Source organism: Condylura cristata, unplaced genomic scaffold (assembly GCF_000260355.1).
Source record: "Condylura cristata isolate star-nosed mole 26May11 unplaced genomic scaffold, ConCri1.0 scaffold00001, whole genome shotgun sequence".
NCBI classification, from domain to species: domain Eukaryota; kingdom Metazoa; phylum Chordata; class Mammalia; order Eulipotyphla; family Talpidae; genus Condylura; species Condylura cristata.
Window position 1 is genome coordinate 9038048 of NW_004567102.1, and position 22160 is coordinate 9060207.

The following is a 22160-nucleotide window of genomic DNA, read 5'->3' on the forward strand; positions in this document are numbered from 1 at the left end:
TTCCTTTTCTCGTCATCAGTCTCATGCCATTCAAATCTCAACGCTGTTCTCATTCCTTCGCGTTGGTGCTGCCACTGTTAAGTCACATCCTCCTAAGACAGACTGAGGAGTGCGTTATGTATGTGTCTTTACTTGCCAACAGTGTGATCCACTGCTTAATAAATGCACCTTCCTCAGACTCCAAATTGCATGAGGCAGGACTCTGTCTGCCCTTGTGTGTCCCAGTTATTGTTTTCTATTAGCGCGTAGTCCCTTGGACAGAATAAATGCTCCATAAATAATTGTTCTATAAATGAATTATACAGCTACTAGGACATGCCAAGCATTGGGCTACATATATCATCTCTAATCATCACAAAAGTGCTGCAAGGAACGGAGGATAGCGCCCTCTCATAGGGAAGGAAATCAAGGCTGCAGAAGACTGAGGGGTGCAGGCAAGATCTGAACCTGTATCCATTGATTCCACAGTTGAGATGCTGCTGAGTGCTATTGCCTCTAGTGATCTAACCCCTGCTGCAAGGTCCATCCCTTCATTCAGTTCTCGGCACACCCCTGAGGGGCAGATGTCCACACAGTTAAATGTCAAACAGCATCCAGTCAACAGACAAAACTGCCCACCAGCCACGCCCCAGGGGGGTCTTGAGGCCACGAGAATTACGTAGGACAGAACTGGGCTGTATTACACAAAGCAACACAACCAGACAAGTAAACAACCCGCTCTTAGGAAGCAAAGGGGCACAGGCTCCTGGCAACCTACCGGCATAGTGGTAATTTGCTAAAGGATGACATTTTAACCTGACTGGCTTCCGCAGCAGCAGCATTTCCAGAGCAGCCTGCAGACCCATGGGAGAGAAAAGGCGAGAGTCAGTGACAGGTCTGCGTGCTAGGGAGACGATCTACCTTTATAAAGGGCAAAAGGGGTCGGCACTGCACAGCTGGGGTTAGGGGTGCAGGAAGGAAAACCAGTGGGACACTTCCCTAATTGGGGTTTCCTTTCTGGTCAGCACCCAGCAGGAGAGTCCCCTCACTGGGGTTTCCTTTCTGGTCAGCACCCACAGGAGAGTCCCCTCATTGGGGTTTCCTTTCTGGTCAGCACCCAACAGGACTCATGATTCTAACACCTCTTCAGCCCATGCCTACAGTGGGTGATCATGTCAGAGAAAGACACAGCAAGATCTGTGTAGTCCTGGGTGAGGGTCCCAGCCTGAGAGAGAAGGTGGGACCTCCACTGAATAATGGAGGCTGAGTCTCTGGGGAAGGGCTCCAAGGAAATGAGTGGGTGACTTGTAGCTGTTTTTTTTTTTTTTTTTTTTGCAGAAAAACCACGTTTCATTACCACGGAACATAAACAGCTATATAAGTAATAACTACCACATGCTGTCTGTCCTTCCAGAGAAGCTAGTTAAATAAACCCTTTCAAATCTCTTCTAGCCTCATTTTTTTTTTTTTTAAAATGCTGCAGGCAGGCCTCCCTCGTGGCCTAGGGGTTAAATCTCAGCCCCTACCATCACTAGAGCCCGAGTTCAATCCTCAACCAGGGAGCTGACCCACATATGGCGCAGCAGACTTCTGTCTCACCCGCTGCTCTCCTCAGCAGCGTTTTTCAGTCAACCTGCCTGTTCTGTTCCCTACGGTCTCTGGTGAATCCTTTCACACTCTGGTGAATCCTTTCACAATCTGCATCTCTATCTCTAGGCTGCACCCCAGTTCTTCTACGCAAAAATAAAATCTTTAAAAAAAAATGCTGCAGGCAGAGATGAGTGGAAAACAAGATCTAGAATCTTGCTACTTCAATTGTGGCCCATAGACCAGCAGCATGCTCAACCCTGGCTGCAGGTGTGAATTGCAGAGCCTTGGGTCCAACTCCACAACTGCTAACTAAATACCTGAATTTCAAGCTTCTGAGGTGGCTCATGCACGTTGAAAGCTAGAGAAGCACAGTCTGCAAGGCTGACCTCCCAGGGCTAAGGAGAGTTCGCAGACGTCCTAGAACATCTTTGAAGGGTATCAATTATCTTTTGAGAAAGCAGTCTTGAGACATTTGCTGTCATATTTTCATAAAATCAAAACCCAGGAAGCTGGATCTGGTATAAGGATCACTTAATTTACTAAAAGGGAAACTGAGAACAGTGACTGCGTGCCTTTGCTAGGAGTCCAGTGAAACAGGCAAATGGTCATCTCTGATTCTGTGAGGATGGAACCAATGTTGAGGTTTGAGGCACTAAAGAACTGAGTCAAAGACAGAAGAATGACACCCAGTTGGTAGACAGCAAGCAGCTCATTCTATTTAGAGGCTAAAAGAGTTCCATATGAACATCAGACTTTGGCTGATTTCTGGAGTGGGGAAAAACAATCAGCAGAACACAAGAGACTAGTTTAGGCCACATCTTGTTTCAGTAAGGTCTTCTACCTCCACAGGAGATATGCTTTTCTGATGTAAATACAAGACTGCTGAAGAAATGTTAATTTCCCAAGACAGCTGTACCTACAGCTGTAACTTAGGAACAGATGTGTAAACAGAATTCCAACTGGAGGCTTTCTTGAAGGCTTTTAAATCCTGACTTAGTCTCTGAGATAAGGAACACGGAGGCGTGCTGACTAGTCATCATCTTATGAATTGGTGGCATGGTAAGTGGGAAAAGACACACAGGAACCTGAGAATTCTGACACGAAGAACATGAACTCTGAGCCTACTCTTCATGGTTGCTTACCATCACATCACCTTTGGCCTCAAAGAGAGAGTGCAAAGCAAATTCAGAATTGGTCCCTCCACCTGGTAATGCACTTGAACAGCACAAATTCAGGAGATTCTCCACTGTTGGGAACAAAGAAACCAGTGCATTAGAAAAGCCCAGTATCATGGAAAAGCACAGTGATCCTGGATTCAGACACCCTGGTGAGAAAATCAAACCTTTCCCTCCGTGGCCTTCACATTGGCAGTACCTCACCTCTTTGCTGGAGGTCGTGGTTTTCCAGCTCTGGCCAGGGTTTCCATACCAGTGTGGCCTTGTGTGTGTCCTGGGCCAGGGCAGAGACATCCTGGAGTTCTGGGATCTCTGCTTGGAACCGCAAGCCAATGTTGATGCGTCTTTAATAACAAGAAGAAAAACAGTAATAGGGTCTTCAATTTCAGGCCAAGGGCAACTGTTAGGAACTTGAAAAAGAAAGAAACCAGTTCTTTCTTCAAGAAGAATGTAGGGGCATTTCCTCACAGTTTCCTAAGATTCTAGTCCTGGCCTTTTCACTGGGATAAGTAACAGCTTTAAGATTAGGGAACGAGTTGAAGGGAGCAGGAGAGACGTCTGCCTGGGCAGACTGCAGAACCCTACAGCTGGGAGAATAGGGTGCAGATTCCAAGGGAATAGCTGCTCACAGTGGCAGAACCCGCATGGTTGATTGGCACCACTTAGCCAGGAAAAATGGGACAAATAGAGTGCCTACTTCATTTTCATTCCTTTCAGTCTGCTTTCACATGAATTATTCCATCTGAACCTCACAAAGGTGTATGATGTAAGCAAGGCAGTTGTAATTAGTCCCACTTAATGATGAACTAGCGAAAGCCTAGAAAGGTTAACTTGATCAAGTAACAAAATGGTGCTGAAACTCAGGTTTTCTAACTCCTGGCTCAATCTACTCACCAGTGCCTCACCTGTCCTCTTTTCTGTGTTTATTCATAAAAAGAATGACATTTCCCTTCCATTATATCCCTCTACTACCACTCAAGAACTCAAGCCCATTCGGAGAACTGGCCAAATGGATGAGGGAAGCAAGGATGTTTGGGTAGAAACCCTGGGCACCCTGTGAGGGCCCTGGTACCACTGGGGATAAGAAAGCATGTGGCCACATTCAAACTGGCCCAGGGAGCCAGGGATGGGAACACCAGGTTTTGTGAGTATAGGCTTCATGCTTTTACTATGCACTTAGTCTCTGGTAAAGGCCTCGAACACTGGCAATAAAAGGCAAATGATGTGCATGGATCTACCATTCCTAACTTCTCTGTCAGTGGCCACTCTGCCCCCAGAAGTGTTAACTGCCCTTTTTCAAAGCTCCTGATTCCTTTCCTCAGCTGAGGGTTGTGTACTCAAGAATGACTGGCTGTTCCTTACGGTTCAACATCAATGGTCTGCTCTCCAGGCCCTGGGGTGACTGTCACGTTGCTGCCATCGATGCTGTCTGAAGCACAAAAACCAGAGGCCACTGGTCAACAGGGAAGGGGTACTGAAGAAAGTAAATTCAACGGGCAGTTACCCACGCAGTCATTATAGCACCCCTCTCCTACCCAACCCATGCCAGGATACCCAGGAAAGTCTCCCAAGAACTGGTGATACTGAATAGCTTAAGGTTACCCATTTCTCACACAGGGCAGGGAGAAGCCACTCTAGTCAGTTAAACGGCATTTTTTCAAATTATTCTTGCTCCAGAAAGTGATTCTGACTAAAGGCGTCTCCATGCTTGAGCCTTACACAACATACTAGAATGTGGGGGCCTGGCCTTTCATATTGTATTTAATCCTATGTGTACATCTACTTAGTACATTTATCTTGGGTGTCTGGTGCAATCATACACAGCAAAGTCTTACTGAGTGTTTGCACACATCAACTGTTTCCTTATCGCTCAGAGGCCGTCATGGCTTCGTGCCTTCTCCCGAGTTAGCCTGTGATTTCCTTACGGACAATAATTTTGTATTTATTCCAAGTATTTCCAGCACCTAGCACGGTGCCTGACACATACAGTAGACAAGCCCCCTAGAGTCTGTGGGATAAACAGGGCAAATGAAGAAAGCGAGACCTTCCGGGGCAGAAGCCAGCACCGCCAGAGGTGAACCCCCCCACCTCCACCCACCCCTCACCTCAGAGTTCAGGAAAAGGCAAAAGTGGTGACTCACTGGAGCGACACAGCAGCACTCGCGGGGTGGGCGTCAGCGGCGTGAGGGGCAGCTGGGCGTGGGCGCCAGGGCCGTGCCCGGAGATGAGGACGTTGCTAAAGAGCCCTGAGCCCTGGCGCACTGGGCTCAGCATGGGCGGGGGCGTGTAGGGGGGCAGCTCGTGGGCACCGTCCAGGAGCAGGTGGTCCCCCAGGATGCGCGGGGAGCGCAGCTGACTCTGGTACAGGGTGGCGCCCGAGTACGAGGCGGTGGGGTTCGGGTTGTAGGAGGGCGGTGGCGGGATGAAGAGCGGCTCAGGTCGGTGCCGGAACTTTTTCTTCTCCTTCTCGGGTAAGGTCTTCAGGGTTTCCTCAGCCTTGGCAACGCCGCCGGGCTGATGTTTCCTGGGGATTTCCTAGAACGGGAGGCACGATCTGACTAAAAAACCCAGGCTTTCTCCACAGGGCGTTTCCACAGGTCGAGGGGAAGGTGGACTTCTGTGCTGCCGGGGACCCGCTTTCACTAGCCTGACCCCCAGGGCCCCCGGCTTTAAGATACAGCCACGTCCATTTCAGATAACGCCAGTTCTGACTAGGGAGAGAACGTTGGTTTAGGAGGGAGTCCTCAATGTCTGGAGAGACGGGGGTGGTGGTAGGAATACTGGGTGGGCAAAAGGAATAAATTCACATATTTATTGCTCATCACTGCATTCCCTTCTTTTGAGTGGAATCCAGCTGAGTGGGCCCTTTAACTCCCCAGTGCTTCCAGAGGACAGCCCTCGGGACAGCTACCACACGTTCTGAGAAGGGGCCAGAGGAGTGTACTCCGCGAAGTGGTGGCAGAGGCTGTGTGGCGGGAAGAAGGGGTCAGGCCAGTCAAAGCTCCCGGGGCCAGTGACCCGCACTGGGCTCTCCTTTGAGGTAACGTTGGGGCTGAGGGAGCGCGCCATCTGTGCTTATCTTTAAGGCCGTCTCAAGGACCTGGTTTAACCTCCCGGCTCCCCGCTCCTCACTAGTGCGTCCAACACTGACGGCTCATTTTGTAGCAAACCCTTCTCCAGGGTCAGTTTCCTGTCAGCAATGTTAGTTTATTTTACCGCAGCCGCACCAAGCATAGTCTGGAAGGAAGACCTGCCACATGGATACATATATACTAATAAGTAAACATATGCACGTAAATAGATGAGCAGGGCATGCCAAAGCCAAACAGAAACAAACTTGTGTGCCAGCATCCGCCCAGAAAACCCAGAGGTGGGTGTGGCTGGAGAGGCAGCGGTTGTTGGGAGAGGCGAGGGGTACCTGCAGAAAGGTTGGGGCAGTCTGTGGCACCCTCCCAGGCCCTGCAGGCCAATGTCAGTCACAGCTGCAGTCCCAGGCAATTCCTGTGCCCAGGGTGGCGCCTGACTAGGAGGCAGCGGGGGATGACGGGAAGGGCTGCCCATGGTCACATGACTAGCTGCCTCCAGACCACGTGACCTGTTCCAATGCCCTACGCTGATGGGGGTGGGGAAGCTGCTCTCCCTCTGACATCCAACTGCTGCCTTCAGCCCTTCTGGCTGCCCCTCCAGTTTCATCCTCCCCTTCAGTCCTCTGGAATGCCTTCCTAACCCCTAAGGCTGTTACAGTCAGGGGTGGGGAGGAAGATGCAGGGTGGAGAGGCACAGGAGTCCCTCCTTCTCCTCCCCCGTCTCTGGGCTCTAGCTCCAGTGTGGAGGCTGGAAAGCCCTATCTCCCCTGCAGGAGGCTCTCCTGAGGTCGGAAGGCACTAGCCCGGCTCCTCTACCCACCAGAGGGCTCCTCACTCCCTGAGGTAAAGATGGAGAGAAGGGGCTGAGGAGAACAGGCAGGGGATGCTGGTGCTCCCCAGATTAGGGTACAATCCTGAAATTTAGTTTCTGGGTGACGGATGAGCTCATGTAGATCTTAGGTGATTCCTGCAGTGGAATCCAAACCTCTGATCACACGACTGATGGTTCCTGTCAGGCTCCCTCTAGTCCTCTGGCTCCAGCTCTATACCCAGGTTTCCTGGTCCTCCAAGCAAAGCCCTGAGAGCCTGGCCTGAAGAAGCCACCTAGATTGTCAGACCTGGGGTTCTCTTGAGAGGCAGCATTGACATGTTCCACTCTTGCCAACCTGGTTTTCAGATTCTCTAGGGGCGGGTCCCAGTTCTGAAAGGTTCAAAGCTTCCCATAAAGTGAGAACCATTGATGAGTTCCACTCCTCCCAAGGTCAACGGCGAAATTGAGACTGAGGGAGGCAGTCTCAGCTGCTTTTTTCTAACGTGGGTAGGTGCGGAGTGGTGATGAGAACCCAGATGTTTTAATTTCTTTATATCAAGTGCCAAGACTGCTCCTATTTACTCAATCCCACCTATATGCTTCCTCAGTTTATCTCCCCACCTGTGATGTCTCACCCTTTCCACAAAGGCAGGCTCATCTCTGCCTTTAAAATCCTGCTTATAAATCCCCTCCTGATTATCTCCTCTGAGCAACTCCAAACTCCCTTACCTCTCCTAATTACTAATTAGAGTTCCAAATTACTTAGCAACCAGGTGTATCCCTTCCAGCAACACCCAGGTAATCACTGCTTTTCCTGGACCCCGATGTTACTCTCATGCTCTTGAATGGGGTGGGTGCACCTGGGGTTCTAACCCTTAAGTGACTAGGCACCCCTTCCTGTACCTCCAGTTTCAGGCTGAACTTTTCCAAGGGAAGCAAGTGTCTCCCACCAAATCAGGAGCTGCTCTGGACAAAGAGGGAGGGTGACTATGCTATTTAATCTTTCAGTCTGTTGCTGGCTTCCAAGTCCTGCCAGCTTAAGAAAATCCTTACCCCCAGGACTTGTTCATCATCCTCTCCTCTTATGAAGCTTTCATATTACATCAAGAACCAAAAAAGCCTTTCTGGACTTTTCTAGTTCTCTTAATTGTTGTCTCTAGCCCTATTCTGGCCCTAACCAACTTTCATGTCACCTGAAATCACAGCAGTCACCTGTTTTCTAAGGGCAAATATGATGGGCACTACCTTTTGTGGGGAGAAGACAAATCTGCTGTAGTTACAGACGCCTGAGGGAGGGTGGGTGGGAAAGTGAGAGAGAGGAGAAATGAGAGAGGGAGGAGGGAGAAAACTCTGTCCCAGAGCCAAGCTAAGCGGCTTGGTTGAAGCACGTGGAATTTGAGAGAGAACTTAACAATGAGTGAGAAACACAAATCTCTTTGCTTTCCTGAGACTGGGGGTAGGTGCCTTTGAGTGGAATTACTTTGTGACCCTTAATGAATTAGGTTCTCCAAGAGAAGTTAAGCAGGTGTAGTATTAGAAATCCCAATCACCTGGTAAGGCTGACCATTGGAATGGATGTCTGGGCTGTTGCCTGGAGGCTCTGCTGTGCCGGAGGTGGTTACATCCTTGGTTGCTGGAATTGGGGCGCTCTGGAGAACCTGGGAGAGGGGCTAGTGCCCCGGGCAATAGCTATTTATTATCTGAGACAGTACTTCTGTATTTCAGTAACTCATGCAGTTGTATCAGTGATTACCAGCTGAGTTACTCTTTCTACTTCTAACCCAGAAGTTAGTCTGGTAGAGGAACAGGCACTGAATGGGCAGTGGGCAGTGCGGATGAAGAATGTATTCCCAAGGTGACCATGGGGGGGCTTGACCTGAGTGGTCAGGCCACACCTGAGCTCAGGCCAGTGACGTCTGTGACCCTGGAGGAGCTGTCCCCATCTCCAAGAAAGCAAAGGGATGTCCCCACCCCAGGCAGGCAGGGCAGAGCAGCAACTCACAGCAGGCGTGCGGGGGACAGCCCCTTGGGGTGAGTGTGGGGGAGAGAGGGTCATCCTCACGAGCACGGGCATCTCGTCGTCCGACATCGAGCTGGCTGGCTTGTCTCTGGTGGAGGGGGCGGCAGCGACGCTGTTGGCGAAGCCCTGAGAGCTGGGCTTGGGCGGGAGAAGCTTGACAGGGACAGACACGGGCATGACCATAGGCGTGAGGCTTTCAGCCTCGGGAGGGAGGTGCGGTGGCGGTGGCGGTGGCGGCGGAGGCGGCAGTGGCGGCTGGGGCTGAGGTGGCGGGGCCTTCTCTCCTTCCTCCTACACAGACAATAAAGGCTTTGATCCTGGGCTGAGGGCAGCCTCACGAGGGGCACTCAGTCTGCTTTTCCTGAAAGGTTCCAGGACATCAGGCCTGGGTGGCAGGGAACCACTGCATGGTAGCTTTCTTCCTGCAGCCCTGAGTCCCCTGGCTTCAAGGGATGCCACTTGGCGGTTGGCACTGGAAAAATCTTGACTGTGTATCTTGTATACTGGAACAACTATTAAAAATGTGTATGTGTGTCGTGAGCACCGCCTTTAAGCAAAGGATATGTATGTGCTTGTAAATAGGCACAAAAAGGAATGCTTCTGTATAGCACTTTTTGATCCTACGGGCCTCAGTTTACTTAAAAATCTGTTAAATGCAGACAGGCATTCCATCTTAAATTATATGCAAGTTGGGAACCACACTGAAAATACAAAACATGTTGTTTCTTTTAAATAGTGAAGACAAAGCTGTATTATCTGGAGTGGTCAGGAGGAGTGACCTGGATTATCCAAAATTATGGTGAACAGAGTTAATCCTGTATATTTAAATAAAGATCCACAATAGACAAAGAGTTCTGAGGAAATTCTTTGAATTTTAATCTAACTCTAAAACTGCATGGATAGTTCACACAAGGAGAGCCTTCGTGGATAATCCTGAGAGTATTTTAAGATTTTTTTTTTTTGCATGCTAGAGCCTAACATTTGTGCACTGGTAACTAAAAAATGCTGGCTAGGAGTCCATTGGTTACATTGACTCTCCCTGGCTATCCACTCCTGATTTAGAAGGGTAAGTGATCCTGCCTTGGGTGTTTCAAGCAGCAGAAGTTAAAAATAATACTGCATCTACATGGTTTTCTTTGCTGTCTTGTCTGGGAGATGAGAGTTGGGAACCCCTAAAAGAAGCATAACACTTTTGCTTTGATCCTTATTCATAAAGCCAGTGGAAATGGGAGCTGTTTGACCTGAGGCTCCCAGCATCCTAGCTCAAGCTATTCCTCAGGAAGGGACTGTTCCTCCCCAGCTGCCTGCATGGGGCTTACGTCACTGTCTGACCGCAGCAAAGCAAAGCAAGTAGAACGAGGCCCAGGAAAGGCTGGAGCTGGCTCCTCTAACCTGTTTGAGGCTGGGGGAAGCCCTCATCCCCCCGTGTGATCGCATGTGGCCGTTCAGGGCAGGCAGGCTCTTGAACTCCTTCAGGCAGATGGAGCACGTCAGCTTGTTCTTGGCGTCAAACTGCTCCCCAAACACGCCTTTCGGTTGGCCACTGCTCAGGGGGAGGGCCAAATGGAGAGGACATTCACGTTGAAGGGGAAGAGCAATTTAGCACAAGATTTCACACCCCACAATGAACACACTGTTTTCATTCAATGTTCCCACGTTCACGGCCACACCACGTCACTCCAATACCCGTCAGAGAACTAAGTCCAATTTACTGATTCGAAAAACTGAGGCTCGGGGTGGGAAAGGCCTTGCTTGAAGTCATGGAAGGGTTGCACTCAACATCCTTCTTTTTTCTAGACCCTGAGGTGCTGGGTTTTTCATATCTACGCTTATTTGCCACATAGGGTCAGCTCAGGCCACCTCTCCCAGAAGCCGTCCTTTAGAGTCACATGTTTATGTGCTCTGGTTCACCTCCAGGGTGCATGTATTAGCACTTTCTCAGGTCCTTAATTATCTACAATGCCTCTGACGAGAGGGCACAGTCTAAACCATTCACTGCAGCATCTCAGTTTAGCTGTAGACCTGGCACACAGCAGGGACTCCATCTGCACAGTGACTGAATAAGGGGATCGTGCACAGAACATGTGCTGTGGAGTCAATACCAGCACTGCTACTCACTTGATGTGCAACTTTAAGCTCTCTGAGCCCCAGTTTTCTCATTTGTAAAGTAACAGTAATAGCTCATGGAGGTGAACGCTATCTATGTACTAGGCACATGAAAATCATACTTACCCTCACCTCTATGAGACACGATATACAGGGTCTAGCACACAATATGTGCTCAAACACAACAGCCTCTGAGGAGCTGACTTTGAATTTGGAAATTATGAAAGACAACCTAGGAAAACCTCCCAGTCTCCCAAAGTGTCAACAAGTCTCCTGTCATCCATCTTACCTTGACTCAGGGGACCCTGGCCGGGCTCTGTCATCAGGTAGGTGCATCTAATTTTGAGCCAAGCAGGACACCGAAAGAAAGAAAACAAAACAGAAATGTGTTTCTGTGGGGAGGGATCCTTGAGGGGCAGGACCCCCAGGGTTGCTACTTCTAGAGCTCATCGTGCTATCTGCCTCCTGCTGATCAGTCTCACACTGCTCGCTCTCACTCAGAATTCTGGACTTGACACTTCTTTCCTTGATTGCTCTCTGCCATGGGACCGTGGCGCTACTCTCGGGGCTGCCCACTGCCACAGGCCTGCTGGGACTCAATCCTCCAACTCAATCCTTCCTATTCTCCCAGTCTGCCCTTTCTATAAAGGCAGGTTTTCTTCCAGGGAGAGTTATAAAGTCAGTTTCATGCAGGACACATCCAGCTGGAAATCCTTTATCAGCCTTGCCTGCGTCATCTGGTTCTTAGATTCACGGAGGGTGTTAGTTACTGCTAAGCACAAGCTCCCAATAAACAGAGGGTCATCTCTGGTCTTCACCGTCTGTCAGAGCCCTCTCTATCAACCTTGTCCTATTTCAAGGTTCCCTCCTTCCCTAAGCTTGTCACGTGAGCATATACTTGGAACAAATCAAGGCCTGAGCAATACCCAACATACGGTAGCTGCTTTGTGGTCAAGCACATTTGCAAAACCATCAAAGGTTAATAACGGTTGGCTGATTCTGGCCTGCAGACATGCTTTATTTGGCTATTTATTTAACAATCCGGAATTAGGATGCTTTTAGATGGCAATCTGCTCTGCCATCCACCACTTACCACCACTCCCTATCATCTCATACCCAGCCATTTTGCTTATGTGCTTTACCTGCCTGGACCCTCTGAGCGGCCAAGGTTTCAAATCTCTGCTTCATGAAATGGTATATACCCTTTTGGAGATTGTCAGTGCACAGTAGCATATTAAAGGCACTGAGGAGCTCTATAGCATGGTAACCTGTTTCACTTTAAGGTACCTGAAGTTTATGCAGAGGACTCACGTGTCCCCCTTGCAACAGTCATCAAGCATCCTATGGCATGCCTGTTCTGAGTAATGTAGTTTGAGAGAGACTGAAAATACGGTCTCACTCCCAAAAGGGAAACAATTTCACAGGGAGTGCCTGTGCCCGTGAGCATATTAAAGGCGGCTGCATATGAATTTCTTGCATGGATATCCGCTGCTGGCCAACTTGCTGTTATTGGTAAAACCGGTGCTGCTGCATCTGTTGCATGTGCTAGAGATGTGCTGAGACAGCCTCTGCGGGGGCCGCACTGGCTGTCAGATCCAAGAGGGACCAGACGCTCCCACTGTGTGGTGCCTGGACACTTAGGCCTTGCTCACTACATGCATCATTCAGGGCCTGATACGGTATTTTGCCCATCGCCTTAGTGAGATGATAGGCTCAGTGGCTAAACACCCAGCAAAAACCGACTTGGACTCCGAATGCCTGCGTAGGTAGTATCTGGCACATGTAGGCTGACATTACGGCCTGAATGAAGAACAAAAGGGATGAAGGAGCTGCACAGACTCAGCACCCGCTGCCCCTGCAGCACACTAAGATTCTGGGAGAAACTGCCACTATGAGAATACCTGGGGCCACATGGCACCGGGAGACAGCTGCTGGTGCTGAGGCCCCATGTTGTTGAGGTGGATCCCACTGGGGGACAGGAGTGGCCGATGGGGTAGGGCACTGCTGGCCCGGTTCAGGTCCAAGCTTGCTGGGTCTGCCATTCCTGTGTCAGGAGGCCCCAGGTCCCCATGGGAGCTCAGCATGGCCTGGCTCTGTCTATCACTCGGGTAGGTCTTGGGCTGACTGTCCTCACGCTGCTGGTGCTGGGGCAGGTGGCTCTGCTGGTAGAGGGAGTGGCCGTAGGGCTGCTGGGACTCCTGGTAGTAGTACTGGGGCATGGAGCCCAGCTGAATCAGCTGGACAGCGTGGGCCTGCTCCGGAGTGTACTGGTGGGGGTCCCTGTGATATGAAGGGGGCTGTAGGTGCATCTGTTGCTGCTGCTGCTCTTGTAAGTGCTGCATCATGGGTTGGGACTGGTAATACTGAGGTATCTGCATGGAACCCTGCCGCTGCTGCAGCTGAAGTTGCTGCTGCTGCTGCTGCTGCTGCTGTTGCTGCTGCTGCGGCTGTGGTGGGCGAAGCTGTTGCTGCTGCATTTCTTGCATGGACATCCGCTGCTGGCCAGCTTGCTGCTGTTGCTGCTGTGGGTAATACTGGTGCTGCTGCACCTGCTGCATGTGCTGGGACAGCATCTGTGGGGGCTGCAGTGTCTGCCCTCCCTGCACTGGCATCTGAGCCAGTGGCTGCTGGTAGTCATAATACAGGTGTCCTTGGCTAGGGTGCTGCCCGACCTGAAGAGCTGGTTTGGACAGCCCCCCGGTGAAACCAGGGTGAGGCTGCTGCGGCACCTGCTGGTAGCGGGAAGGTATGGCCGATGCCGGCGGCTCCATGGGCTTCTGGGATAGCAGCTGGCGGAGGGCACTGTCAGAAGCTCCATCCATCACTGCTGACTGGGTGTGCAGCACCTGGGCCATATTGTTGACCTGAATTCGCAGATTTTGGTTGGCAAACACCTGGGTGAAAGAGTCTAGTTTGTGCAGAACACCACTGGTGAGCTTCTGGGTCCGGATCTCACTAGCCTGGGAGTAGGTATACTGGTAGCCATCAGTGGGCTCAGCTTGGCTCGGTGTCCCCCACATCATATTTGAGTTGCTCAGGTTGCCACGTAGCTGAACATGGTTTCCAGGCCCTGCATGGCCACCCCACCCTCCCTGCCTGGAGGTATCCACTTGGCCAAGGTTTTTGGAGCCAACAGGCAAGCCTAGACCATCCCGAGTATCTTGAGGGAAGTGGGGGGAGATGGGTGATGCCTGAGAGGCATCCATCCCAGCCCCCGTGACTGTATTCCCATAGTTGTGGTTCAGCCCACTGTGGATGCCGAGTGGTGGCTGTTGGTAGAAAAGGTTCTCACCACCGTGGGTCACGTGGTTGGTCTTGTATAGCTGCTGATCCCCCATGATGCCTGCCTTGGTGGTGAACGTCCAGCCACAAAACCATATAAAAAGGTAAATGAAACAAATCCAGAAGGACTGAAACCCTGAGAAGCTGAGAGAAAGCGTCCACACTATTCCACGGCTGACATGTCTGTGAGCGTGGCTGGGCCCAGGTGTTCCTGTCGGCTTGTACCGCGCATGTGCAGGGCGGCGCCTCTTACATCCTCACCCGGGCTGGGGTCCGGACCAAACACCACCGCGGTGAAGAACTGCTGCTCACACCTGCAAGATGAGATGCAAAGGACAGGGAAGGATTTACGAGGATGGTTTGTGCCAAGCAAACTATAGATATACCAAATAGGAGACTCGATTAGAAATAGCTAGTTTCCTGGACTCCACACCCTTTACACTGATTTTGCAGAACATATTCTCATGTGCATTGAGACTCTTCTTTTTTAAACAGATCATTTTATTTGTTTATTTATTTGAGATTTATTTATTGTATGCACACAAGAACTGGGGGATAGGCCAGAGGGGCAGTGTGAGAGGATTCACCGGAGACAGAGTGGGGAGCAGAACAGGCAGGTTGACTGAAACACACTGCTGAGGAGAGCAGCAGGAGGAACAAGAGAGGTCTGCTGCACCACGTGGGTCAACTCCCTGGATGGGGATCGAACTCGTGCTGCAGTGGCTGCGACCGCTTCATAATGATGTGCTTTAACCTGTTGCGCCACCAGGGAGGGCCCTTAGAACTCTTACTTTCAAGCCACAGTTCAATGGCTTGATCTGTTAGTTCACTGTTTTGTTTACTGATAAACTCCTCCACTCTTCTGGGACCATGCTATTGAAATCCCAGCAGTATTTGAAAAACCATAGAGATACAGAGAAATTGAAGACATTCATTAACCAATTTTTCTGTTCAGCAAATGCTTCTTAGAAACCTACTGCATGTAAAGCCACTACTAGGAAACGATTAAGATGTGGCTAGCTCTTGAGGAACTTCACCATCAGGAGAGAAGAGCTGTATGGAATGAAAAGGTGAAAATAACAGGTAAGGAGACTCAGAGTGCAGAGCACATTTCCTGCGGAAGAACAGAACTGGAGAAAGTTCAAGGAAGAGTACTGCACATGTGTTAGCTGCTTGTAGGTCAGCACTGTGACCTGCTTCCGATGGTCCCTGCTTAGAGAAATATCTGTGTGTGTGTGGCAGGGGCAGGGCTGGGGGAGACCACTTTGAGCCCAGAAACCTATGCTGTAGCCTGGCACAAACAGGCTGGCCAACCAGACGCTCCCCCTTAGAAACACAGGCTGGGTATCCTCCCTGGTGGCCCAACAGGGTAGGACGCAGCTCTGCAAGCCGGCAACAGCCACTTCAGTGCGACTTCAATCTCTGGGGCCCTGGAGGTGACCCACATGATGCAGCAGACCTCTCTTGACCCGCCCGCTGCTCCCCTCAACAGTGTACTTCGTTGATCTGCCTGTACTGCTCCCCACTCTGTCTCTGGTGAAGCCTCTCACTGCCCCTGCGCCTCTGGCTTGCACCCCAATTCTGTATGCGTAAATAAATAAATCTTAAAAAAAAACAAAAAATAAACAAACAAACAAAAAACACAAGCTGGGACGTTTGGATGGTGTCCTAAAATCTGAGTCCTACTAGATTTTTTCGTGCACTTCCCACTGGGATGTGTGAGCCTTGGCTTCCCGCTGGAAGACCTTCCCACACTGCACTCATACTCAGTTTTAGGAGAACCAATTTTCAGGTATTCAGTCTCCAGAGAAACTCCTTTCTAGAACTGATGGATGACAGAGGTGTAAGCTGAACTTCTATACTTTGCTCTTTCACAACAGCCCTGCTGTCCTTTACAAAAGAAAGGAGCTCCTGGGCCCTCCCTGGTGGTCCAAGAGGTTGGGATGCAGCACTGTAAGCTGGCTGCAGCTGCTTCAGTGTGAGTTTGATCCCCACCCCGGAGGTGACCCACATGGTGCAGCAGACCTCTCCAGGCCTGCCCACTGCTTCCCTCAGTAGTGTATTTCAATCAATCTGCCTGTTCTGCTCCCTACTCTGCCTCTGGTGAACCCTCTCACCGTCCCTGCACCTCTGGCCTGAACCCCAGCTCTGTATACATAAATAAATAAATCTTAAAAAAAAAACAAAAAGGAACTCCTGTCCCCATTCCATGGGGATTACTGACAGTATAGTAATGGGGTTTACTGCTGCAGGGACAAACCTCCCTCTCTTCCGAGTCATCACAAGGAGGACATTCAGCAATTGAGATAATGTGCGCTAAATGAGTAGTAAACCTTCTTTGCAATGCTCTTTTTACTAGGAGGCCTAATAGAAGTAACTAAACTATAACTGTTAGTGATAGATCACTATGGCATCTAACTCAGAAGCAGTGCAAGAACTGAGTGACTGTGCTTGAACAAAGCGTATCTTCCCAGTTGCCAGTCACAGGAATGAAGGTTTTCACTGATTACATAGACATGAAAACTGCAAATACAGTCCATGCTGATCTTGGTCTCATGGTAGTGACAAATAATGATCTTCCATGGATAAATGGACAAACTGAAGTAATAAGCCAGTCCCAGCAATGTTCTATTTCTGGACCAGGGTGCTAAGTGCCTGGCATGTGCACTATGGGACAACTCAATATGTTAAACATCAATTAAAAGACGTATTTTAAAAAATCATCCAGCATCACCAACTCGCTAAGGGAAGCATTTAAATATAATTTGAGTTTTTATGTTTATTAATTATTTATCCAAATCAGTAATACATTTATGTTATTTTGATCAACTATGTGCTATTAATAAATGTAACGGTAACTCCAACCAGAAGAAAATTCTAATACTTAGAGCTTTAGGATTGCAGGAAATTAAAAAGTTTTAATTTCATAAAAAATTGCTAAGGAAAAATATGACAGAAACAAATGAAGGAGTTCTCAGCATAAAGATATACTGCATCTATTACATTAGGATCAAATCTCATGGGGGAAGTGAAACAAATAAAATTTCAAGGAGGAAAAAAGGAACACTATTAACAAAGAGTGTGTTCATGCATTTTTTTAAGTGACTGATGGTGGGTATTAAATTGCTATGGTGTTTAGATTCCACTGGATAAACAGTGATGTAATAGTTTTATTTAAAAATATCAATGTTTACATTAAACTGGAAATCACATCTTCTGCAAGCATTTGATAAAAAAATGTAGATGTAAACTTAAAAATGTGTGAGGGAGTAAATAGATTCACAAAATACTTTCATGTGGGATTTTAGACAGAAAAGTTTAAAAACCACTCAGTAGATTTTTAATTTCATGAAAAACTGCAAGCTGTCCTGGTGAGTCTCTATATCCCTTTTCTGAACCACAAGAAAAGGAGATGGCTAACTTCAGAGTGAGGGGCTCTACGCAATGAAGGATAGATAAAAGAAGCAGAGAGAGGAAACAAAGGCTGGCCACAGGCGGCTGCAGCAGATCCTGAAAGGGCATTTTATGTGTCGAGTGGCGGAGGGTGATAGAGGGCTCCTGATCCCAGGCAGGCCGATCAGGAAGCTGGGTGTGAGGGCGCCGATCTTCAAAAGCAGGGAGACCAACTCCCCTCAGTTCTCAAAATGTGATGCGTATCACCTAAGAGCTTGTGAAATTTAGAATCTCAGGTTTCAACCGCAGAATCTTCCTTTATGTAGAACCCAAGTGATCTGTGTGTGCATAAAATGAAAAGTAATGGGTGATCAGGTTCTTGCAGCACCCAGGTCAAACATGACTTTATTAGACCTGAACTTGGGCCTTCCTTGGTGGCTCAAGGGCTAAAGCGCAGCACAATGATGCTATCCACAGCCACTGCAGCTGTGAGTTCAATCCCCGGCCAGGAAGGGGACCCACGTGGCCCAGCAGACCTCTCCTACCTCGCCCACTGATTCCCTCAGCAGTGTATCTCAGTATGATCTGTCTATTCTGCTCCCCACTCTGTCTCTGGTGAGTCCTCTCACCCCCGGCACCATTAGCCTGTACCCCAGTTCTTGCACGCAAAAATAAACAAATCTTAAAAGAAAATAAAAGGACCTGAACGTGGATAATGGTGAGCAGGAAGAGGCAAATAGAGACCACCCACCCTTTTAGGTCGTCAGTGGGAACGGATTCTCCTTTCTTAAATGCTCATCCTACTGGGCTCATGACCCAGTATGAGGAGACCCCTTCCTTTCTGAGGAGGCAGTATGTTTTCTCCCTTGATGTCCTCACCCATCACATGTACCTTGTGGATGCTTGATGACTGCCCCAGCTGAGGGGTTTGAGTTCCTGATCTATGTCACTCAGCACTTCCATGTTCAAAGGCAAACTCAACATCATCTTCAGTATGGATGCTCTTCCAAAGTCCTGCCTTGACCCCTCCCTCCCTCTCCCTTAACTAACCACCACAACCTACCCCTTCTCCATTCTTTCCTCCCTCCCACTACTAATCATTCTGGTCTCTCGGTTCCTTGAACTTACCCCAGAACCTTTGCACATGCACGGCCTCCCAGTGTGGACAACTTTTCCCTCCCTATTCCTCTAGCCATATCCTGGGCATCCTTCAGATCTTGGTTTGAATTACACTTTCCCAGGTCTACCCTGGCCCCACCCCAATAATACCTCTGGATCCTTCTGTTTATGGTGTTCTCATAAAACCATATTCCATTCCTCCAGGCCACTCTCCTCCCTCTATACTTCCACTAGTGCAACTGATTCATGAATCTTCCTCTGTCAGGGCAGGGATCATGCCTGTGTTTGACTATCATTCTCTTCTCAAAGCCTACCATAATGTTTGGCACACTGTTCCTCTCCCAAAAGGATTGTTGATGGAGGGCTGATGTTAGTTGCGTGAATGAATCAATGAATGAATGTACAGAGGCGTGAAGTCAGGTGTGAGGGTTTCCACGCTGGCCACTAGGTCTTTGTCAGGAACTTGTATATTCAAGGATAAAGAATGTGCTGCCTTAAAAAGACATCACACAGTGTTATCCTGTAAGCATTAGGCCTGGTGATTTCAGAGTGCTGTGCTTGGCTTAAATCTCACCATTTCATCTTCCTAGAAAGCCTTTTACCAAGCATCTCTCCTGAGGAAGAATTACTTGTTGAAACTGACCACACTGATCAGGGTCTGATTTCATATCTCTCACCATGTCCCTGTAGGTGGAACAGAAGCCAGGTAACTTTACTTCTGTTGCTGTGCCTGCTTTAAGTGTTCCTAACTTCTGGGCAAGAGGGATAATTTTGTGTTCTGAGCTACAGGAATCTAGTCCTTTATTTGATATTTTCAGAACTGGAAAGGTGTTTACTTTTAAGCACAGAATCCTAGAAAATCAGAGGTGGACTCCCAAAGTGTGGTTCGCTGGCCAGTAACATCCTGCATCACCGGGGAACTTCTCATAAATGCTAATTCTTGGGCCCTATCCACAGACCCACTAAATCTGGAACTTGGAGGTAGATCCCCACAGTCTGTTTTTAGAGTCCTCCTGTCAAGTCTGATGCCCTTTCTGGTTCAAGATCGCCTTTGAGATCATTTAATCATTTCACATTACAGGTGAAGAAGTTGAGGCCCAGAGATGTAACAGCTGGGTCTAGAACAGTGCATGGTTCATACTAGTTAGTAATAAAGAACCACAGGTTGAACGAAAGAGAGGGAAAACAGCTTCCCTAGGAAGACATAGGAAAGAATAGAGCAACCACATACTACTTGTTTTATATTAAATTTATATAATTTAGTATTATAATCACATGGTTCAAAATTCAAAAAAGTACAAATGGGCAAAAAATGTTACCATTTAATGCTTAAAACTAGAGTGAAAAATTAGAGCCAATGGTTTAAAAAAGCTATATATGAAAAATCTCCTACCTGCCCCTGTCCCCAGACACCTGGTAACCCTCTTAGGACATTTGGTAGGTTCCTGTGTATCTAGAGACATCTCATGCTCAGACAGGGATGTTGTACATATTCCCACTCACCTTTTATACAAAGAAGGAAGCATACGGAGCCACAGTTCAGCATCTTATCACATGGTATTTTTTAACATATTTAAAACCTGGAAACTGGTATTGGTGGGTTAGTCAATCTCAGAATTACTATAATTCTAACCTGGAACTCAAGTCTATTATTTTCTAATAAAGTAATAACTGCTTTGCTCATTATATACATTTCCTATTGGGTAACTGGCACCAGGAGTTTTTTCATTCAGGACTAATGAATAGAACTACTACTTTCACATTTCTTGGGCCAATATCTCCCTTAGAGCAAGACTCCAGGATTCCAGAGTGGGTTCAGGAAATACCTGCCCACTCAGACCCCACGGTGCCGAGTACGCTCCGCAGGAAACATCACTGCAGAACAACCTGCTTTCGGTGTCCGGACAGCTTCCTGCCTGTCTTGTGTCTCTAGGGACTGTGCCAGAGCAGACACTGATAAACACTTTCTGAACTAAAACACTGAGACAAAGGAGACTCAGGCTTCCATACTTCTACCATGGGTTTAGGGTTTTCAGATGAGGTCACAGTGCTATCAAGTGCCAGATTCATGGAGGGTGGTGGATAACAGTAAGTCTCCATGTGGATCTCCCAGCATGGGGGATTTTCTGTCCAGGCCCAGCTCATAAGTATGTCCAGCTTTTGCAAGTCATATGATCTGCATCAACTCTGCAGCTGCGGTATGAAAGCAGCCACAGGCAATATATTAATGAGGGTGCCCGCGTCCCTCTTTGGTTTTTCTTCCTCACATGCGCAGCGGTGGTCTGGCAGGGGCTGAGCCAGACCAGTTGGGTTATTACTGGACACCGAGATTTTAATTTCATGTAACTTTCACATTGTCAAGAAATACATTTTTCTTTTGCTTTTTCCTTATCCATTTAAAAACCCTCCACAGCTCACAAGTCTCATGGGCTTGACTGCGTTGGGTTGGGCAGGAGCCAGAGTTGGCTGACCCTTGTTCTAGCGCATCAAAGGCCTCTCCCCTCCCTCCATACCCTAAGGCACACCAGGAGAGGGAAGAGTCTGCAAGGAGGATGTGTGTCGGGAAGGACCATCCTTTGAACCAGAGAGAGAGAGAGGGAGGGAGGAAGTTGACTTTGGCCAAAGTCTCAGTGGGACTTTGTTTGCTTATAATTCAGAAGGGGTAACGCTCAGCCCCTGCCAGACCACCACCGCGTGTTTGAGGAAGAAAAACCAAAGAGATTTTCCTTTTTCCGACACTGGATCCTCATTCAGACTATATATACAATTCCCCAAATAACTCGGCGTGGGTTTGGGTCAGGCCTTCCTCTCAGGTTTGTCAAAGGAGCTTAACTTCGATTCCCGGGGGACCCCTCTTACTCCAGCTCTCTGCCCAACTTCCCAAAGCAGACAGAAGCCAAGGGCAGTTCTCCAAGATGTGGGCTCATGGTTCGTGGTCTCCTTCACAGTGACGTTGTTGTTCCAAACGCTTTCTGATCAGTCGTCTAAATAAAGCCGGTGGGGATTTTATAATCCAGTAACCCAATTACCGTGGACAAGTTCTGCCAACAACAGCGATGAACGCCCGAATCTTCCTTCAAGCAGTGACTGGCTCCTGTTCCTTTGACCCCACTGCTCCCTGCCCTGGGACTGATCCACTCTGGGCAGGGGGAGGGTTTTCGAGGCTTCCTTTGGGCAACAAGGTGCATTTATTCTTTCCTTCTTACTGGGGATACTCATTGCTCCTTCCAAGTCCTGGGAACCAGGAAGCCTGACTCACAACGGGGAACATGTGAAATGAAGAGCCTGGACTTGGCTTCCCGTGGACCACTGGAGCTACACCAGGTCCCCACCTTATCTCTGGGGCAATATGTTCTAAGACTCCCAGCAGATTCCTGAAAATATAGATAATACCAAACCCTATATATATGCTTCCCTCCCAAATATGCATGCCTATGCAAAGCCTAGTTTATAAATCAGGTGCAATGGGTTAGGATGCAGCACTGCAAGCTGGCCACAGCTGCTTCTGTGTATGTTTGATCCCCGCCTGCCCCGGAAGTGACCCGCATGGCGCGGCAGACCTCTCTGATCCGCCTGCTGCTCCCCTCAGCAGTGTACTT

At 48.8% G+C, this 22160-nt stretch overlaps 1 protein-coding gene across 1 annotated transcript in view; it reads right to left on the bottom strand.

The window, feature by feature from the left end:
* TRERF1 (transcriptional regulating factor 1) overlaps positions 1-22160 on the bottom strand; it is a 203745-nt gene that overhangs the window by 23600 nt on the left and 157985 nt on the right. The window contains exons 5-13 of the mRNA XM_004673482.2: positions 12669-14363; positions 11057-11103; positions 10054-10204; positions 8704-8952; positions 4886-5279; positions 4107-4173; positions 2949-3088; positions 2712-2815; positions 758-833 (exon numbers count right to left, since the gene is read on the bottom strand). Of these exons, the coding sequence (XP_004673539.1) occupies positions 758-833; positions 2712-2815; positions 2949-3088; positions 4107-4173; positions 4886-5279; positions 8704-8952; positions 10054-10204; positions 11057-11103; positions 12669-14105 (2665 nt within the window). The 5' untranslated portion in view covers positions 14106-14363. The remainder of the gene's footprint in view (positions 1-757; positions 834-2711; positions 2816-2948; positions 3089-4106; positions 4174-4885; positions 5280-8703; positions 8953-10053; positions 10205-11056; positions 11104-12668; positions 14364-22160) is intronic.